This window comes from Myotis nattereri (assembly GCF_964212035.1).
Source record: "Myotis nattereri genome assembly, chromosome: 8".
Lineage (NCBI taxonomy): Eukaryota > Metazoa > Chordata > Mammalia > Chiroptera > Vespertilionidae > Myotis > Myotis nattereri.
The window spans coordinates 12,219,599-12,237,151 of record NC_138083.1 but is presented as its reverse complement, the minus strand read 5'-3'; the positions used below and the strand labels follow the sequence as shown (position 1 = coordinate 12,237,151).

The window sequence follows — 17,553 nt, the reverse complement described above, 5'->3', positions numbered from 1 at the left end:
TTGAGCGTCGACCCATGAACCAGGAGGTCATGATTCAATTCCCAGTCAGGACACATGCTCTGGTTGTGGGCTCGATCCCCAGTGTGGGACGTGCAGCAGGCAGCCAATAGATGTGTCTCTCCCATCCATGTTTCTATCTCCCTCTCCCTTCCTCTCTTAAACACACACACACACAATATTGTGTGAATACCTCTTATTTTCCCTTTATTAAATGACATAGCCAGGTTTTTACTTCCCCTCTCTCTCACCAAAAAAGTGCATATTAATGATCCTTTGGCTGAATCAGTTACACACTGCTATGGATATTTTGACCCTGGTTTACTCAGAGTATTTGGTGGTTTGTCCATATTAAGTATTTCTTCCATCTTCATCCGTTCACACCAGTTGGGCTGACCTCTGATGGTTTCACCTCACAAGGTACAGTTTGTACCTGTTGCTAAATGCTTCAGACTTTGATTTTCATTACTTCAAGTTATTTTTTTCTGTGCTCTCTAGCATTTTCCTGAAAGCTTAATCATCCATAAAAGATGTGATTTGTGTGTTACTATAGATTCATTTGTTTAATTATAAACCTACCTGAGTTTATAATCTGTCATTGTGCTTTTAGATTATTGGCTTATCCTCTACTATGAGTCAAATATTCCTCCCTGCCATTTTGCAGTTTTTAAATAAGTAGAATAGCAGGATGTGGGCATTCTTTTTTCTTTCTTTTTTTAAAAATACAAGTTTAAAATGCACCTGGCTTAAGAAGTTAAATAGTACCATAATAGGTTTGTGATAAAATCCAGTTATTGGCTTGCCCACACCTCAAGCCATTGCCCCAGTCTTTTCTCCCCAAAATTACTATTTTCAACTCTTGAGCTACTGATTCTAGCTTGTATATATTGTATATATCCAAATTTCTAAGGAACATGTTTATCTTTGATTCATTAATTTAGACCTTTATTAAACTAAATTTCATTTTCTTAAACACCTCCTGCTTTTCCTCTCCTTTGTTTCCTCTCGCCATCTTCCCAATATGATATATTTTTTTGGTAAAAAAAAAACAATATTATTTACATTATTTCTCCCTAGTAGTCACAGATAGTGTTGTACTGTGCTGTTTACTTTTTTAAAAAATTTCCTGTAGTTAATAATTGCCTGTTATTTTTATTTGCATAGTTTTCTTTCTACCCATTGCTAATTCTTCTCATACCTTCTAGTAGCCTTTCCAACAGTTTTCTCAAGGTCACTCAGTGCTGTCCAGTAGAAGTACAGTGCAGCCCTCATGTATAGTTTTACCTTTCTAAGTAGCCAGAGTGAAAAAGTTTAAGAGAAGCAGATGAAATTAATAATATGGTTGACTTAACCCAATATGTTCAACACGTTATTTCAACAAATAATATTTAAAATACTTAAGACATTTTACTTTCTTTTTTTTAGTACTAAGTCATCAATATCCAATGTGTATTTTACACTTTACAGAACCTCTTTTTTCAGACTGGTCACATCTCAAGTGCTCTCAGTAGCCATGTGTGACTTGTGGCTGCTGTATTGGACAGAATAATTTCAGGTGATTGCCTGGTTTCAGTTTTTTTTCTTGCAGATATCCCTACTGCAGACCTCCACTCTCTTTCTCTCTGGGTTGGTTGGACTGTAGGCCTGTCACACAGAGCTATCTTGTTGAGGCTTTCTTTACTTTTCTTCTCAATTAGATTTCCTCTCCCTAGATTTCAGGTCTTATCCTCACTTCTCTCTGGTCCTTTTGGTCACAGTTGCTACACGGACAAAGGCATATTTGTTGATACATCTATCTCTTGAGTCCTTCTGCTTTATTCTGGCCTGTGTACTTCCTAGGTCTGCCCATGGTTGTCATCCTGGGTGCTACTTCTTTCACAGTTTGGGGGGAATTTGCCTTTGCTTTTGTGTCAGATTTTTTTTCTTGTATATCTTGTATCTTTCTTTTGGGTTTATTCTCCGCTCAAGTAGAAGACATGCTCCATTGGATTGCTGAGAAAGGGGAGCATGGTTAGTAAAGTTTTTGAGACCTTGCATATCTGGAAATGTTATTATTGTCCCTCTCACTTGATGATTGTTGGGCTGGATATAGAATTCTCGGTTGGAAATCATTTTTCTTCAGAATTTTGAAGGCATTGCTCCATTGCTGTCTAGCTTTCAGTGTTCTTCTGGCAAAGTCAGAAGCCATCCTGATCACCTTATTTTTTGAAAATTATCTATTTTTTCTTCCTGGAAACTTATAGAATATTCTCTTTGCCAGCAGGATTCTGGAATTGCAAATTCATGTACCTTAGTATGGATCTGTTTGTATTGTTATAATGAGCACTTAATGAGTCTAGAAGATTTTCTTGAACAATATTTTGATGTTTTCTTTCCTTGTATATTTTTAAAGCTTTCTTTTCTCTGTGGTTTATTAAAACAGGGTGTTTTTTTCCTGGTATTTTTTTTTTCCTTATAAATCTTCTTTCTACTAGAGGCTTTGCTCTTACATCTTGTAACCAGTGGTTGTCTGCACATGATGAAGAGTAGGAGCTTAGAAGGCAGATCAAGAGCTCTGAGCAGGTGGAAGAGGCTTGTTAGGGCTGAACTGGCCACGAGCCTCTAGGGCAGCGGTTCTCAACCTGTGGGTCGCGACCCCTTTGGGGGTTGAATGACCCTTTCACAGGGGTCGCCTAAGACCATCGGAAAACACATATATAATTACATATTTTTTTGTGATTAATCACTATGCTTTAATTATGTTCAGTTTGTAACAATGAAGTTGGGGGTCACCACAACATGAGAAACTGTATTAAAGGGTCGCAGCATTAGGAAGGTTGAGAACCACTGCTCTAGGGGATTGTCAGTTGCACACCCTGGTATCTTTTGGTCTTTTCTCTTGTCTGCTTGGATCATCTAGAAAGCACTCTGCCTCCTGATTTAAGTTTTTCAGAAAATCTCCAGATGTCTGCAGATGCCTGAGGCAGCAGGCGCAGGAAATAGTAGGGGTGGTGGAGATCCTGCTCCACTCCTGACAGATTTCATCCTGCAGTGAATCCCATCTGCCTTTCCAGAGAGGCAGCACTGGCTGAGTCTTTGGAGGATTCTGTGGTGTGAATCAAGATGGTTCTCTGCTTTTCCCACTGTGGGCTTGCAAGTCCTGCCAGCTACTGATTTCCAGCTTCCAGAATTCTGTTGCTGTTGTCTTCTTTCCTTTTCTTCCCTTGTGGATTTGTCTTTTTTTTTTTTTAAATTGGAGCAAAATGTACATAAAAAATTTATCACTGTAACCATTTTTAGGTATACAGTTGAGTGGCATTAAGTGCATTCACATTGTTGTGTGGGTTTGTCTTTTAATAATAACATACAAATTAAAAAGCAAAGATTTTTAATGTGATTGTGGTGGTGTCTTAGGGGGGCAAAATTAGATGTGTGTAATCAGTCTAGCAGGAGGCATAATGCAGGTTTTCTGTTAACCCAGGCACTTCCTCTTTCTGACAGTTGAGTATAATGCAGGGGTTGGCAAACTTTTTGACTCGAGGGCCACAATGGGTTCTTAAACTGGACCAGAGGGCCGGAACAAAAGCATGGATGGAGTGTTTGTGTGAACTAATATAAATTCAAAGTAAACATCATTACATAAAAGGGTACGGTCTTTTTTTTTTTTTTTTTTTTAGTTTCATTCATTTCAAACGGGCCGAATCCAGCCCGCGGACCGTAGTTTGCCCACGGCTGGCCCAGCTCCTAACCCCACACTGCTCGAACCCCAGCCACAGGGTTGTTTCTCTTCTGTTTTTCTCTCATGACCTTATACATGCCTCTGAATTATCACCTTGAGTTTCCCACACTGCCTGCCTGGCTCCCTTTGATGTCTGTTTGTGCACTGGGTCTTCCTCAGTGCTTGGCACATAGCCCATGCTCAGTTAAATGTCTGCATGAATGCCTGATGCCAGAATTTCAAAAGAGAACTCTTTCTCCTTTTTTCATAGGATATCCGCCACGAAGCCAGCGACTTCCCATGTAGAGTGGCCAAGCTTCCCAAAAACAAAAACCGAAACAGGTACAGAGATGTCAGTCCCTGTAAGTATTCACATCGCCATTCCCGCTCTTACTGCTTCCATTGCTCTACTGCTTCCATTGCTCTACTGCTTCCATTGCGTGGGGCTCTTCTTCAACTGCAGGGCCTCTCAGTAAGACTCCTGTAGCCCGGGCGTTTGGTAATAAATCAGTAGCCGTAGAGGTTTATGACTTGATTGTTTCCTATAACAAAGGCATTAGAGACTTATAGTAATGGTTCATTTTTCCACCATCATAGAAGGGATAAGGTTTCATTTTTCTGGAAAATTCAGCTAAATTCAGAGCACTATTTTAGCTTTGACTGTTTTTCTGATGAATCATTTTCCTACCAGCTGAAGCAGGAGAAATATATCCTTTTCTGGATGACTCAGCAACAGTATTATTATTAGACCCCAAGCATTGTATTGAACTGTGATAATGCCCTATGCAGGCATTCAGAGGTGGGAGCTGCTCACTCCTTCTGCTGAAGGCACAAGTCAGCTCTGCTTGTCGAGTCCCACCGCCTCTGCCACCATTCTGTTTCCAGCTGTTTTCTGCCGTTAGCTCTCAGTGTGCCTGCTGGCCTCTGGCCGCCTCTTCTGCCTTCTGAGTACTTGGCTCTCAGTCTACTGATATCTTGAAAGTAAATAAGTCAGTGTGTTAGAATTTGTATAAAGCAAGACACACTGGAACTTTGCCATCTCCTCTAGGCCACAGAAGCCTTTTTGCCTCACCTTCATGGTTTTTAGATATTGTCAATAAGTGAGTTGTAACTGCCGACATCTCCTATGGCAGTATTCTCTGCCAGGGTGGAAGATTCTGTGGGTCATCCCTTAAGCATACTGCCCCTGTCAGCAGTGCTCCCTGCCCTGAATTGAACAGGGACCAGGCTCCTGGGAGGGGAGTTAAAATGGACCTAGGTTGGTACGGAGCTGTCTGTCTCTGATTGCTGCCACAGTTCCCTGCCTAGGTTTCTATCTCAGCCTGCCACTTCCAGCTGTGTGGCTTTGGGCACAATGTTCTCTTCTCTGACCCTCAGTAAAACAGTAGTCATACTGAAGATGAAATACAGTAGCATCAGCCACTTGGCCTGGTGTCTCACTCAGAAATGGTGGCAGTGGCTGAGATCGTCATTAACTGAATGAAGGCAAATGCCAACAGCATCTAAAGTGTGATTCTAGGGCATCAGGTGACACATGATTGTGCCCCAACACCTGACACTCTTGAGGTAGCTTGTCTAGGCTGTGACACATCAGAGATTATATATATTTTTTAAACTTCCTTGAGTGATTCTGCTGTGAGGTCCTGGCCAGCTGCCTGGACCTTGAAGGAACAGTTAGTGTTTGCATCTTTTAACATTGCCAGGAGATACCCTTTGTCTCTAGCTTTTGCTGTACTTTCTCTGAGTTAGTCAATAATGTGTTCAATATTTCTTTTCTCCATCTTTGATGAGTGCTCAACTAAACGGTTTTATGAACCAGTTTTACAGAGAAAGAAAGCCTTTAAAATATTCTTCTAGGGAAACATTCTGAAACGTTTTATCCCCAATCTCACTTCTCATATTGTTATTTTCTCCCCTACATCCACTCTCCAGTAGAAAAACTAATTTGCTTTTAAGGTTATGGAGGAAATGAGAGAATGATTCAAGGTAGAAGGGGATCTTGTTATCTTCCATTCCAGTGAACAACCGAATGCTCACAGGAGTTGTTTGCCCAAGGTCCCCCAGCGCTGTTTGAACCCGCTCACATAACTCACCAGTGCCAGTCACATAATTTTTCTTCATGACCCACTTACATGTTATCAATCAAGCTATTTCAGTTTGTATTAACCTTCCACAATGAGAAAAAGTGTTCCAAATTGCTAATTTTCAAAATCATCTCTTTGGAATTTTTTAGAACAAAAAGCCCCAAACCATTTATCCTCACTAACTTCTTCCCCATTGAGCTGGGGAGAAGATGCTATTTATGGGTGATCACCTGAGTTCATTATCCCTTATGTCAGCGGTTCTCAACCTGTGGGTCTCGACCCCTTTGGGGGTCGAACGACCCTTTCATAGGGGTCACCTAAGACCACCGGAAAACACATATATAATTGCATATTGTTTTTGTGATTAATCACTATGCTTTAATTATGTTCAATTTGTAACAATGAAAATACATCCTGCATATCAGATATTTACATTATGATTCATAACAGTAGCAAGATTACAGTTATGAAATAGCAACGAAAATAATTTTATGGTTGGGGGTCACCACAACATGAGGAACTGTATTAAAGGGTCACAGCATTAGGAAGTTGAGAACCACTGCCTTATGTTATATTAGAAATAAAAATCCTCACCTGTTGTTAGCTGCACTAGCAGGAATAGGAAAGTGGCCCTTGGGGAATCATTGTTTCTTTGACAAAGTCATGGTAAAAGGCGGGGGGGGGGGGCGGGGGGATGCTGTACTTTTTCACTAACCTGGACAGAACTTCCAAATGAGAGTTTATTTTTAAAAGCTATTCTGAAAGTTACATTTAATATACTTTCAGGTTTTTTTAATTCAAAATTACTTTATCTAGTAAAACTCTTTTTTAAATGTCTTTGGTCATGACAGATTCTGACTTGGAATGATTTAGAATTACTTAATATATTAAACTTGAACTTGAGTAAAAAAAAAAAAAAAACCTGTGTAAAGGAATTCAAGATGTGACTTTTCACACTGTTGTGTACTTAGGTCATTTAATCTTCAAACCTTTAGATGTAGGCTAAGTTGGGGTGTGCTCATAAATTCTATCCTATAAAAGTATATACAGCCCTAGCTGGTTTGGCTAAGTGGACAGAGCATCAGTCTGCAGACCGAATGGTCCCAGGTTCGATTCTGGTCAGGGGCACATATCTGAGTTTTAGGCTCGGGCCCCAGCCCTAGTGGGGTGCATGCAGGAGGCAACTAATCGATGTGTCTCACTCACATCGATGTTTCTCTCTCTGTGTGTCTCCCTTTCTTTCTACTCTCTCTAAAAAATCAATGGAAAAATATCCTCAGGTGAGGATTAACAACAACCAAAAAAGTATATACATGATGGGGCAAAACTAGGTTTATAATTGTGAGTACACAAAACAGTTCATTCTTGTGTTATTATTCATTGTTGTATTATTTTCCATATGAACCACTGTAAACCTGCTTTTACCCCATCCTGTATTAGGCATCAGAACAGATTTCTTGACATCTCCTCTCCCCAGTCTACCAAGTTGTGAGGACAGTAATAAGTGTCGTAGGAAGATACAACCTAAGCACAGATTTCCCAAATGGGACGTAATCCATGTTTTAGTGTAGTTTGTCCCTGTTGCTATTTAGTATTAGGTTTCAGACACTTCAGAAACCTTCCTGAAAGTTATCCCCATATTGATGACTGGTTTCCATTTAAAAGGCATTGCCTCAGCCAGTGTGAATGCCCTTCATGCTACCAACTCAACTTCTTTGCTTTCCCTATGGGTGCACTGCCTGTGTAGACACTTTGGTCATCCAGGATTAACCTCTGAGTTCTGATTTGCCTTTCAGTTGACCATAGTCGGATTAAACTACATCAAGAAGATAACGACTATATCAATGCTAGTTTGATAAAAATGGAAGAAGCGCAGAGAAGTTACATTCTTACCCAGGTAAACCCGGGATTGTCTGAATTTTTTTTAATGGTTTTTGCCTTGCTTGATGTCAATTGAAGCGTTTTAGAGTGCTGTTACTACACCTCAAATAAAATCAACCACATTCTGTAGAAGTTCAGGTTTTAAACCACCCATAAAAGCAACAAGGTAGGAAAAAATCCTCCTTCAGAGATTCAGTTTGGTTGTAACACTAATCTTTCTGAGAAGTATGACATTGCTGGGCTTATGAGAAACAGCATTTAAATGCAGAATTGCCTGTGGTCTGTTCACAGAGGCAGCAGAGCTGTGGCTAGAGAAGGGCCTGTACCTGTATTGATTCCATAAGTGCCTCAGAGAATTGAATGCTTCTCATGGAAGTCTTAGAGGTGTGGTAGTTACTAGGAACTTTTGTCCAGATACCCATTCAGAATTCTGTGGCATGGTCCTCCTTTTTTGGTCCAGAAAAAAACCATTAGAATATGTGAACAAGGATGCAAAATCACTTAAAATTCCCATTGGCTTTGGCATCTTTATGGAAAGGATCATAAAAGTGGTTTAATAATTGATCTTCTTGTGAAACATTTACTGGTAGAAGGCCCAAAACAATGGGTTTCTGGGAATGGGGATAAAGGAAATTCTTTTTGATTTTCTCAAGTCTTATTCTGTTATCTGTAAGTTAGTCTAAACTATCTAAGTTTCTCTCTTTTTGTTTTCTTATTCCACATCAGTTTATCAGTCTTTTATATGGCTCTGAGTTGTAGGGTGATTTTGAACATCAGAATTATTTCTAATATTTGGAAATTAAAATTATGGAGAAGCCAGAAAGCACTATGAACAAAAAGCTGCTTTTGGGGCAGGGAGCTTAGATGAGGGCTTATAAGTTGTGGCCCTTCTTCTCTGCCCCTTTTTTGTCCTGTCCCAGTTCCCCATGTCCATGACCATAATCAGCCCAGACGCCTCCCATTTTTAATGTATGGAACGTCAGCCATGCAGTGTTCACTTCTGTGGGCTATTGAGTAAGTTCTTGGTATATGAGTAGAGGACAGGCCATTACTGGGATGGTTGGGGTGGGCTGGGGTGGGGTGATAAGGAGGAAGATCCTTCGTGGTGTCAAACTGGTGGGAAGAGGTTGAGGCAAAAGTGGCTTCTTGGGAACTTGTCTTTTCAGAAGAAGTCAAGTCTTACTTCCTGATTTCAGCCATTCAGCTTTGTGTGGGGTCAGGAAGTCCAAAGCAGAGATTCATAGGTGTATATTCATAGTCAAATGGAATTGAAAAAATCACCATGGAAACTTTTGTTCCCTGTCTTCCCCATCTCTTTGCCCTGACAATTACTTGGCACATCTGAAGTTCTGTCCGTTTGAAGGGTGGCACCACAGATGTATCTAGCTGCTGACATGGTCTCCCTTTGCCCTGGGATTTACAAAAGGGATTAAAGCAGCCTGACCCAAAAAGTTGCACCTCTAGATAGTATGACTGAAACATTTTCCAAACCACAAAACCAAGAAAACCCTGCCCGTTTTTAAATTTTCATTATTGTTCATTATGTAAATAATACCAGTCTTTTTGAAAATCAGAGGTATAGACGTGTTGTAGAGAATAATGTCTACAGTGCCCACCTTCACCTTCCCCATGAAGTGTTGGCTAAGTTTGGTATGTATCCTTTCAGATCTTCTGGTTTTTTAATTGATTTTAGAGAGAAGGGAGAGGGGGGGAGAGAGAGAGAAATAGAAACATCAATGCTGATAGTCATCAGTCAGTTGCCTTATGCAGGCCCCCTACTGGGGATTGAACTCACAACCTAGGCATGTGCCCTGACTGGGAATTGAGCCATGACTTCCTCGTTCATGGGTCGATACTCAACCACTGAGCCACACCAGCCAGGCTCCTTTCGGATCCTATGTGATATTTAATCCCTCAGATCCATTCTAAGCTGGAGTGATGTTGGAGGGTAGGGAAGGCAACAACTGGTAACCAGAGCCAGAGAGCTGCATGAAGGCCCAGTGAGGGATCCTCATGCTCGGGTGAGAGACTCAAAGGCCTGCGTGGCCAGCCAGGAGGCCATGTGATTCAAGGAGCCACTTTTCTGTTAGTTTGGGGGAAAGGGTTACACATGTAATCCCCGTTGTCTGAGTCCTACGGCATGTACGTGGAGTGCAAACTTTTGGGTCAGACAGCAAGTCTGAGGTAAGTTCAGAAAAGAAAAGGAGAGCACTGACTGTTTGGGCAAGGAAAGTGTGGTGAGACTCCAGGGGAAAACACGTGAAGAATAAGGAGAAATTGGATGGAAACTATTCCAGTGCTGGAGGAGATAGGTCTTACTGAAAACAGACAAACTTGAAGCACTTGTACCCTTGTACTCACTGAACATCTATGCCCTTTGTACGTGGGCTAGAGTGAGACAGGCCAGCTGCCTGGCAGTCACTCCATCATGACCCTTGGACCACCTGACTGACCATTTGTGTTGTCCACATCTCTTATGTTCCATGGTCCAAGGATAAAGGCTGTCTATGGTCAGGTTTACCATTATTAATAGTAATAATAATAGCTAACATCTTATTGGTTGTTTACTATGTTCCAGGTACTGTGGGAAGACATTGATATATGGAACATAGTTAATTTTCAAACCCCTATGAGTAGATGCTCACTAGTTTTGCTTAATATTCTTCTGCACCTGATAGTTTTGCCTAATAGGTGGATCCTAGTGGAGCCCTTTGACTGACCAGCCTAAACCAGAAAGCAGAATCAGTGTTTTTTGTGTGTGTGGTTTTTTTTAATATATTTTATTGATTTTTTTACAGAGGGGAAGGGAGAGGGACAGAGAGTTAGAAACATCGATGAGAGAGAAACATCGATCAGCTGCCTCCTGCACTCCCCCTACTGGGGATGTGCCTGCAACCAAGGTACATGCCCTTGACCGGAATCAAACCTGGGACCCTTCAGTCCGCAGGCTCACGCTCTATCCACTGAGCCAAACTGGTTAGGGCAGAATCAGTGTTTTTTTTCCCGCCCTTGTTGATCAGCCCTGAGATGTGGAAATGACCTTTCACCATGTGTTAGAATATAGAATTGTGGTTACTGACCACTAGGCAGCGAGAGTTGGGTCTCTGGCCCAGCTTCTGCCCCCACTCTGCCTCAGGGCACTGTTATCTGCTAGTTGCCAATGATGAGCTTGCACTGGAATATGTTTCTGTATAAATGGCATGCATTTTGTGGGTTGTTTTTTTGCAGGGCCCTTTGCCTAATACGTGTGGTCACTTTTGGGAGATGGTGTGGGAGCAGAAAAGCAGGGGCGTGGTCATGCTCAATAGAGTGATGGAGAAGGGATCGGTAAGTGTGCGTTTACCTATTCTTATATCACTGTCTATCTGTGTCAGTTACAATGTTAACAGTTTCTTTTTTATTAAAAAAATTAAAGAGGTACTATATAAATACATGTTTATTATAAACAAGTCAGATAAATGAGTGAATTAAAAAGAGAGACAAAGGTAAAATTGCCCTGTCCCCTTCCCACCCACCATCAATGAGCTTCTCTCCAGAGTTTTTTGTTGTTGTTGTTGTTAATTCTCACCTGAGGATATTTTTTCATTGATTTTTAGACAGAGTGGAAGGGAGGAGGAGAGACAGAGAGAGAAACGTAGACGTGAGAGAGACACATCAATTGGTTGCCTCCCGCACCAGCCCCGACTAGAGCTGGGATCCACCCTGCAACCAAGATAAGTGCTCTTGACCAGAATCGAACCCGGGACCCTTCAGTCCGAGGGCTGACACTCTGTCTGCTGAGCCACACCAGTTAGGGCTCTCTCTCCAGAGTCTGATGTGTGTGCTCTGCTTCACCCTCACCTGGGGTTCCTGCTCTGCTGGGGTGCATTATGGAGCTGTGGAGCCATAGTTTCGTTTTGAAAGGCCAATGTCTACTGTGTCTTCACATTAGCTTTTCTGGCTGTGGGAATGGCTGGACTCTGTATTTGCCTCTGTAAAATCCCAGCCGCTTGGCTCCTGGCCACATTCTTCAGTGTAGACACTATCAGCTTATGCATTTACTTCAGGATTTGTGTTACCCTTTCTTCCAAGTTCTTTGCACCTCTCAAAACATCCCTCAGTCTGGTATGTGGACTAAAGGTGTGTGTTTGTTCAGGCCATCACACACACACACACACACACACACACACACACACACACACCGGTGCATCTGTCCCTTTAGCCATCCTCACCACCCTGCTTTCCAACCTCTCCCCTGTCTGTTCTGACCCTGCGTCCAGAATGACCTTTCTAAACCCAGTCTCACCACACTTCCCTCTGAGAACCCTCTGGGACTCCTCCTGCCTCCTAGTGATATGTAAGATGGCTGCGGGATCCAGCGTGATAGTGAGTGTGGTTGGGCCTCAGTTAACTTGGACCCTACTCTTCCACCTCTGACTCCAGCCAGAACAAACCTTTTTTTCTTTTCTTTTTCATTTTCTTGCCAGCTTACCATGTTCTCTAGGCTAAGGATCTGAATCATAGTGCCCACCCTCACCCCATTTCCAGGTGTCCTCAGATTGCTTCCCCACTGGTCAGCCGTAGCTTGTGATGCCTTCCCTTCCTACATGGCTTATTCTGCAGGATTGCCTGTTAAAAGCCTGTCTCTGTGTAAGACTCCATGCATGCCCAGCACAAGTGTGGTATTCAACATAGCAAACAGAAGCCACCTCCCCACTACCCAGGTCCTTCCCTCCTCCCCCAGCACCTGGCTCAGCTGGGGCTCTCCAGCCCCAGAGGTGAAGCCCCAGGAAAAGGCTAGTTGAGGATTCTTCTATGAACCGGTGCTCAGGAGCAGAGAACTGGGTGTGCTGGGCCTGCCAGGTGCCAGTACTGTGCTCTCCTGAGCGTGGTTAGGCACAGCTCTCCCAGCTCTCCCGACCATCTTGGGACACAGTTATGGCCAGAAGAACATGAAGGCTCCAAAGAAGCCACTTCTCCAAAGAAAGCACAGTCATGGCCCTAGAGAGTAAAAAGAAGTAACTCATAAAGGAAACACAGCAATAAAAATGGAGGCATTCACCACAAAGCCTCTCTGCTCCCCCCTCAGGAGAAATGGTCTCAGTTACAGCAGATAATCCTCTTACTACAGCACGTATTTAAAATTGTGTATTTTACCTCTGTCCTCTATTCTCAAAGGAAACTATTTATTTGCTCAATAATAATGAAGCGCTTACCTTTGTGTTGACGTTGATGAAATAATGCTTTTGTCATTTTTTCAGTGAAAGTGGTGTTTAATTTTTTCTGCTTCGTTGGCTTGATTAGTAAAATGTGAAGTTGCAAATGTGAAGGAAGCCCCTACCTGTCACCACTCTTGTCAGCAATTTTGAATAAAGAAACAAAACATTAGGTTCCCGCAGCACACATTCTCCCCAAGGGAAAGTGAAACATGGTGGCCTTTGCAGGTGTTAACACAGATCACCATTCGGGGATTTTCAGCCTGGGCCCTGCTTGCGTAGGGCTGCAGCATTCCTGGTCTCCACCGTGTAGGTGCCAGCAGCAACCCCGCCCCCAGATGTGGCAACCAAAAATGTCCCCTGACATTGCTCGTTATCCCGTGGGAGGCAGAATTGTCCCTGGTTGACTGTTCTAGATGATGTAAAGGGTGGGAGTTTTAAATCAAGACTCATTGCCCTAGCTGGCTTGGCTCAGTGGATAGAGCGTCGGCCTGCGGACTGAAGGGTCCCAGGTTCGATTCCGGCCAAGGGCACATGCCTGGGTTGTGGGCTCAGTCCCCAGTGGGGGTGTGCAGGAGGCAGCCAATCAATGATTCTTTCTCATCATTGATGTTTCTATCTCTGTCTCCTTCTCCCTTCCTCTCTGAAACCAATAAAGAAAAGAAGTATATTTAAAAAATAAAAATAAAAAATAAATAAATCAAGACTCATTTATTCAAAAATCATCAAATATGATAGCATTTACTTTAATTTATTTGTTGCTAAAAGTTCGGGTAAAACCTCTTTGTTGTTTGCACACTGTTTGCTTTAACTAACGTAGTCACCGTACAACAAGGAGCAGTGTGCCAGCACTGTAGCTACATGTTCGTCACCAGGCCTTGCTCTTGATTATCTCCCGCCCATGGCTGACCATAAGTGAACCATAGATCCACTGTAACAACCTTACCCCTTGGATTGCTATGTCGGCCATTACGACAACATGGCTGGTTGGTTTTGTTATAGTTTATTGTGATAACATGACAGTAGTCCCTACTTTCCTTTATAACTGTTTTCACTCAGGGTTATTTGGGCATGAAAAGCAGCATATGACTTGACATTTTCATTTGGCATCAACAGTATCATCCCATAAGGACTGACTGGCAAAAAGTATAAGAAGATGCAATGTCTTATTTGCTCAGCTAATCTAATTATAAACTATCCTCACAGCCGTGGTAAAAACCAGTTTGCAGAGCATTTCCATTTCATGTATGTTTGTTTTCTGGTTTCCTTCCTTCACCAAATAGTGTAGGATGTTCTCTTCTTATTTTTGGCAGGCCTGTCTGTTACCCTTTTGGGACCCTGTGCTTCCTGGAAAACAGTGTGCAGAAAATGATTGTGTGTGTTAGACTGTGGTCATGCAAATGGCCAAATTGATTTGATTTCAGTATTAACTGTAGGCGTGTCAATGTAGAACGTGATATGTATGTAGGATTGGGATTGTTGTTTAGGCAGGGGAAATAAACAAGGTGAGTTTAGCTTGTTATTCCAGAAGTATGGCTTATGTCTCTCCTGAAATCCCTACTAAAGGTGCTGTTTGATTTCAAGTGCTTTTGGGGCTCATCCATCTCTCTCATGCTCTGCTTAGTTCTCTGTGTTGATCATTCTGTGGAAAAGCCAACTGGACTCACAGGGTCCCCCTGATGACTTTCATAGATTTTTCTTCAGGTTGCCTAGCTATTTGTTTTAGGAGGTCCCAAGGGCACTCTCTCTCTTTTTCTCCCTTTCACATACATACACAGCTCATTCACATCTGCCTTCATGGCAGTAACAGCAACTAGGACAATACGGCCATGTTGCTGCTTGGTGCCGATCCAAGGCATGCCTCAGTTGGAATCTTGGAGAAAGACCGCTTTCTAATTAACTCTTCTTTTCAGGTCGTATATTTCTCTTTAATAGGATAACAGGAAGTAGTGAGCTTGTGCTTATTTTGTGTTTCTAAAACAAATTTTATACAGGAAATGACAGAGCAGAGTGTGGCATGTTACTGTAGATGTCTAAGAGTTCTCAAAAGTAAACACCGGTTGATTGACACTTAGGGTTGCCAGAATGCCTCAGTTGTAGAGTTCCAGAGCCTTGGTCTTTACCCAGATTACAGAGCTTTATTAGGCTTAGTGGGTGCTTGCTGTATGGAGGTGGGATTTAGAAACTCATCTTCCCTGCCCAGGAAACATGAAAACATTGGCCTCTTGGTGACGGGCTTTTCTGTGTCTCTGCTCCTTTATCCCATTCTCTCTGCACTTGCCGTGTTGGGTGCTCTTGCCAACAAACATGGTTTTGAACTTGCCCAGACAATCACTTTGTTTCTGGGGTCTTAAGGAATGACAGGTCTAATTATTTGACCCGTGGGAATAAACGCATCCTTTAAAGGTCTTCTAAAGTCTTGCTTCCAGCTGCCCCACCTATTTTGGCCAAGCATGGGTCTTGCCTTTCATTAATGTTTCTGTGTCCTGAGAGGCAGAATTGCCTCGATGCTGACAGATTGGCCCCATTCCAGAGGTTAGTTTATCTTTGGCAGCTCATCATCAATAGGGGGGGAGGGTGACAGGGGTGAAGCTGGCCAAGAATTTCAAACAGGCCTGTGTCCAGGCTCTTAGAAAGTCCTATTAGCCTTCTGTTTTGGGACCGTGGAGTTAGATGTCGTGTTGGCATCGCATGTTGGTGTTCTTGATTTGTCTGTTTTTGCTTTGTTTTTTGGTCGTGTGCAGATTTAGCAGAGCAGGATTGATGGGCGTTTGTGGTTCTGTGTTCATCATTCTCAAGAGCCTCCTGGCTCCTCATTGCCCAGGTGATGGATGCCACAGGTTCCCAGGCCTGCTGCCAGAGTCACTGTGGTCTAGGGCCTCCTTTGGCCCCGTCTTCCGCTGCTCCTCTGAGATGGGCTTCTTTGTAGTCAGTGCCTAGGAATTCCTAGACATCCTTCCAAAATACCGCTGTCAGAGCCTGCTGCTTCCACTGAGCCTTCTCTGATCTCTTTCCCATAACCTCAGCCAGCCTGAGACATCTACCCCTTCTGAATTCCCAGGGCACATCCATAGTGTTTTCTCCTCAGCACTTCCCTCTGGCTAGCTTGTCACTGCTGGGCATGAACAGCCTGTCCTGATAGACAGTTGGCCCTGGAGGGACTCCCTCCACTTCCTGTGGCATTTCAGACACAGCCATCCTTTGCCTCGGAGGTGGTGTTGAGTGTTGACTGCATGTTGAATTACAAGTGTCTTGAATTTGTACCATTTCCCAAGGAGCTGTTTGCACACACTGATACTTCATTCTATGGAAACCATAACATCTTTGAGGTTCCATCATAGACAGCTTAGCCCTCGTCTACCAGCTGTTTTTGACCAGAACAGTCATCAGCAAGCAGAAATGATAGGCACTGGCACAGAAATTTAGCTCAAGCAAAATATGCCATAAAATGTGAGTCAGATTCTTAAACTCTAAATGAAACCAAATCTTTGGAATTTTACTTGCTTTAAAGAAAAGGTTATTCAAGACCATAAAGTAGTTTCTGAAATTATTAAGCTAAAACATCAATAGTGTTTTTCTGAACTGAAGCAAAGCAGAGCAGAATGAAAGTGCAGGATGAGGCAGTGGGTGATCCCATGCCTTGGAGGAGCCCCTCTCCAAACCTTTGCTGATAGTTTTCATGTAATATCAGCCCTCCAATCTTTCAAAGTGTTTCGAATGGTCTCTTCTAGCCATGTTTTCAATTAGCCTGTTATTTTCCCCAGGGTAAGGTGTCTGCGCTATGCCAACAGCACTGATCAGATTCCTAGCAATCTTTAAAATGGTTACATAAAGTACTTTGTGAGAGACTGAACATTTTGTGTAATATGGCTTCCCATGAAACACCGCACTGTCTGATTACCAGGGAGCTGCTGGCTTGGAAGTCTGTACCCCGCCTGCACAACTAGCCGTGATTAGATCTTCACAGGCCCCTCCCTATCTCCCCAAAGGGAAGGGAGGTTATGCTAATGGTGACTTCCAAGGTCAGAAAACCTCAGGCCTTTGGGTTTTCTTCAAGTTCATGGAAGGTACTTCGAACCTTCTGTCATAGGAAAACAGTCATTTGCTCACAGTAATTCGCTGTTATTTTCTCCCCTAGTTAAAATGTGCACAGTACTGGCCACAAGAAGAAGAAAAAGAAATGATCTTTGAAGACACAAATTTGAAATTAACATTGATCTCTGAAGATATTAAGTCATATTACACAGTACGACAACTAGAATTGGAAAACCTGACAGTAAGTATGGCATGTACTTAAGTATTTCACACGGTTACTGGTTGAGATTTATTTTTCTTTGGGTGATAATTACCCAATTCCAATTTTCCTGGTTTTGTATACCCTGAGCAAGATGTGGTTTTGGCACTATGGTGAGCAGACCTTACCTGCTTATTTACCATATCATCAGAGGTGTCTTGAGTGGCAAGGGAGGGGTCTTATATACCTCTTTTCCTATGGAGCTCACTCTCTCTCTCTAAACTCGAACATTAGGCAACAACAGTTCTTAGGAGAGGGGAGTTTCTTATCTAAAAGTTAATCTGTTCCTACCTTTGCAGGTATAGAGGATTGAAAGGTCAGCCTGCAGGTTAAATAGCAGCAGAGCATGCTGCCTTCTTTCATTGTCTGTGGCCTGTCTTCTGAAGAGAGGGGAAAGGGTCCTTC

General features: G+C 42.7%; 1 protein-coding gene across 2 annotated transcripts in view; it reads left to right on the top strand.

Moving 5' to 3' along the window:
• Window positions 1-17,553, top strand: part of PTPN1 (protein tyrosine phosphatase non-receptor type 1) — a 75,648-nt gene that overhangs the window by 47,789 nt on the left and 10,306 nt on the right. Inside the window, exons 2-5 of one of the 2 annotated variants that reach the window (XM_081097378.1) lie at window positions 3,966-4,056; window positions 7,575-7,675; window positions 10,888-10,986; window positions 16,993-17,130. In XM_081097378.1, coding sequence (XP_080953504.1) covers window positions 3,966-4,056; window positions 7,575-7,675; window positions 10,888-10,986; window positions 16,993-17,130 — 429 coding nt within the window. The remainder of the gene's footprint in view (window positions 1-3,965; window positions 4,057-7,574; window positions 7,676-10,887; window positions 10,987-16,992; window positions 17,131-17,553) is intronic. The other variant, XM_081097379.1, reaches the window with a different exon arrangement.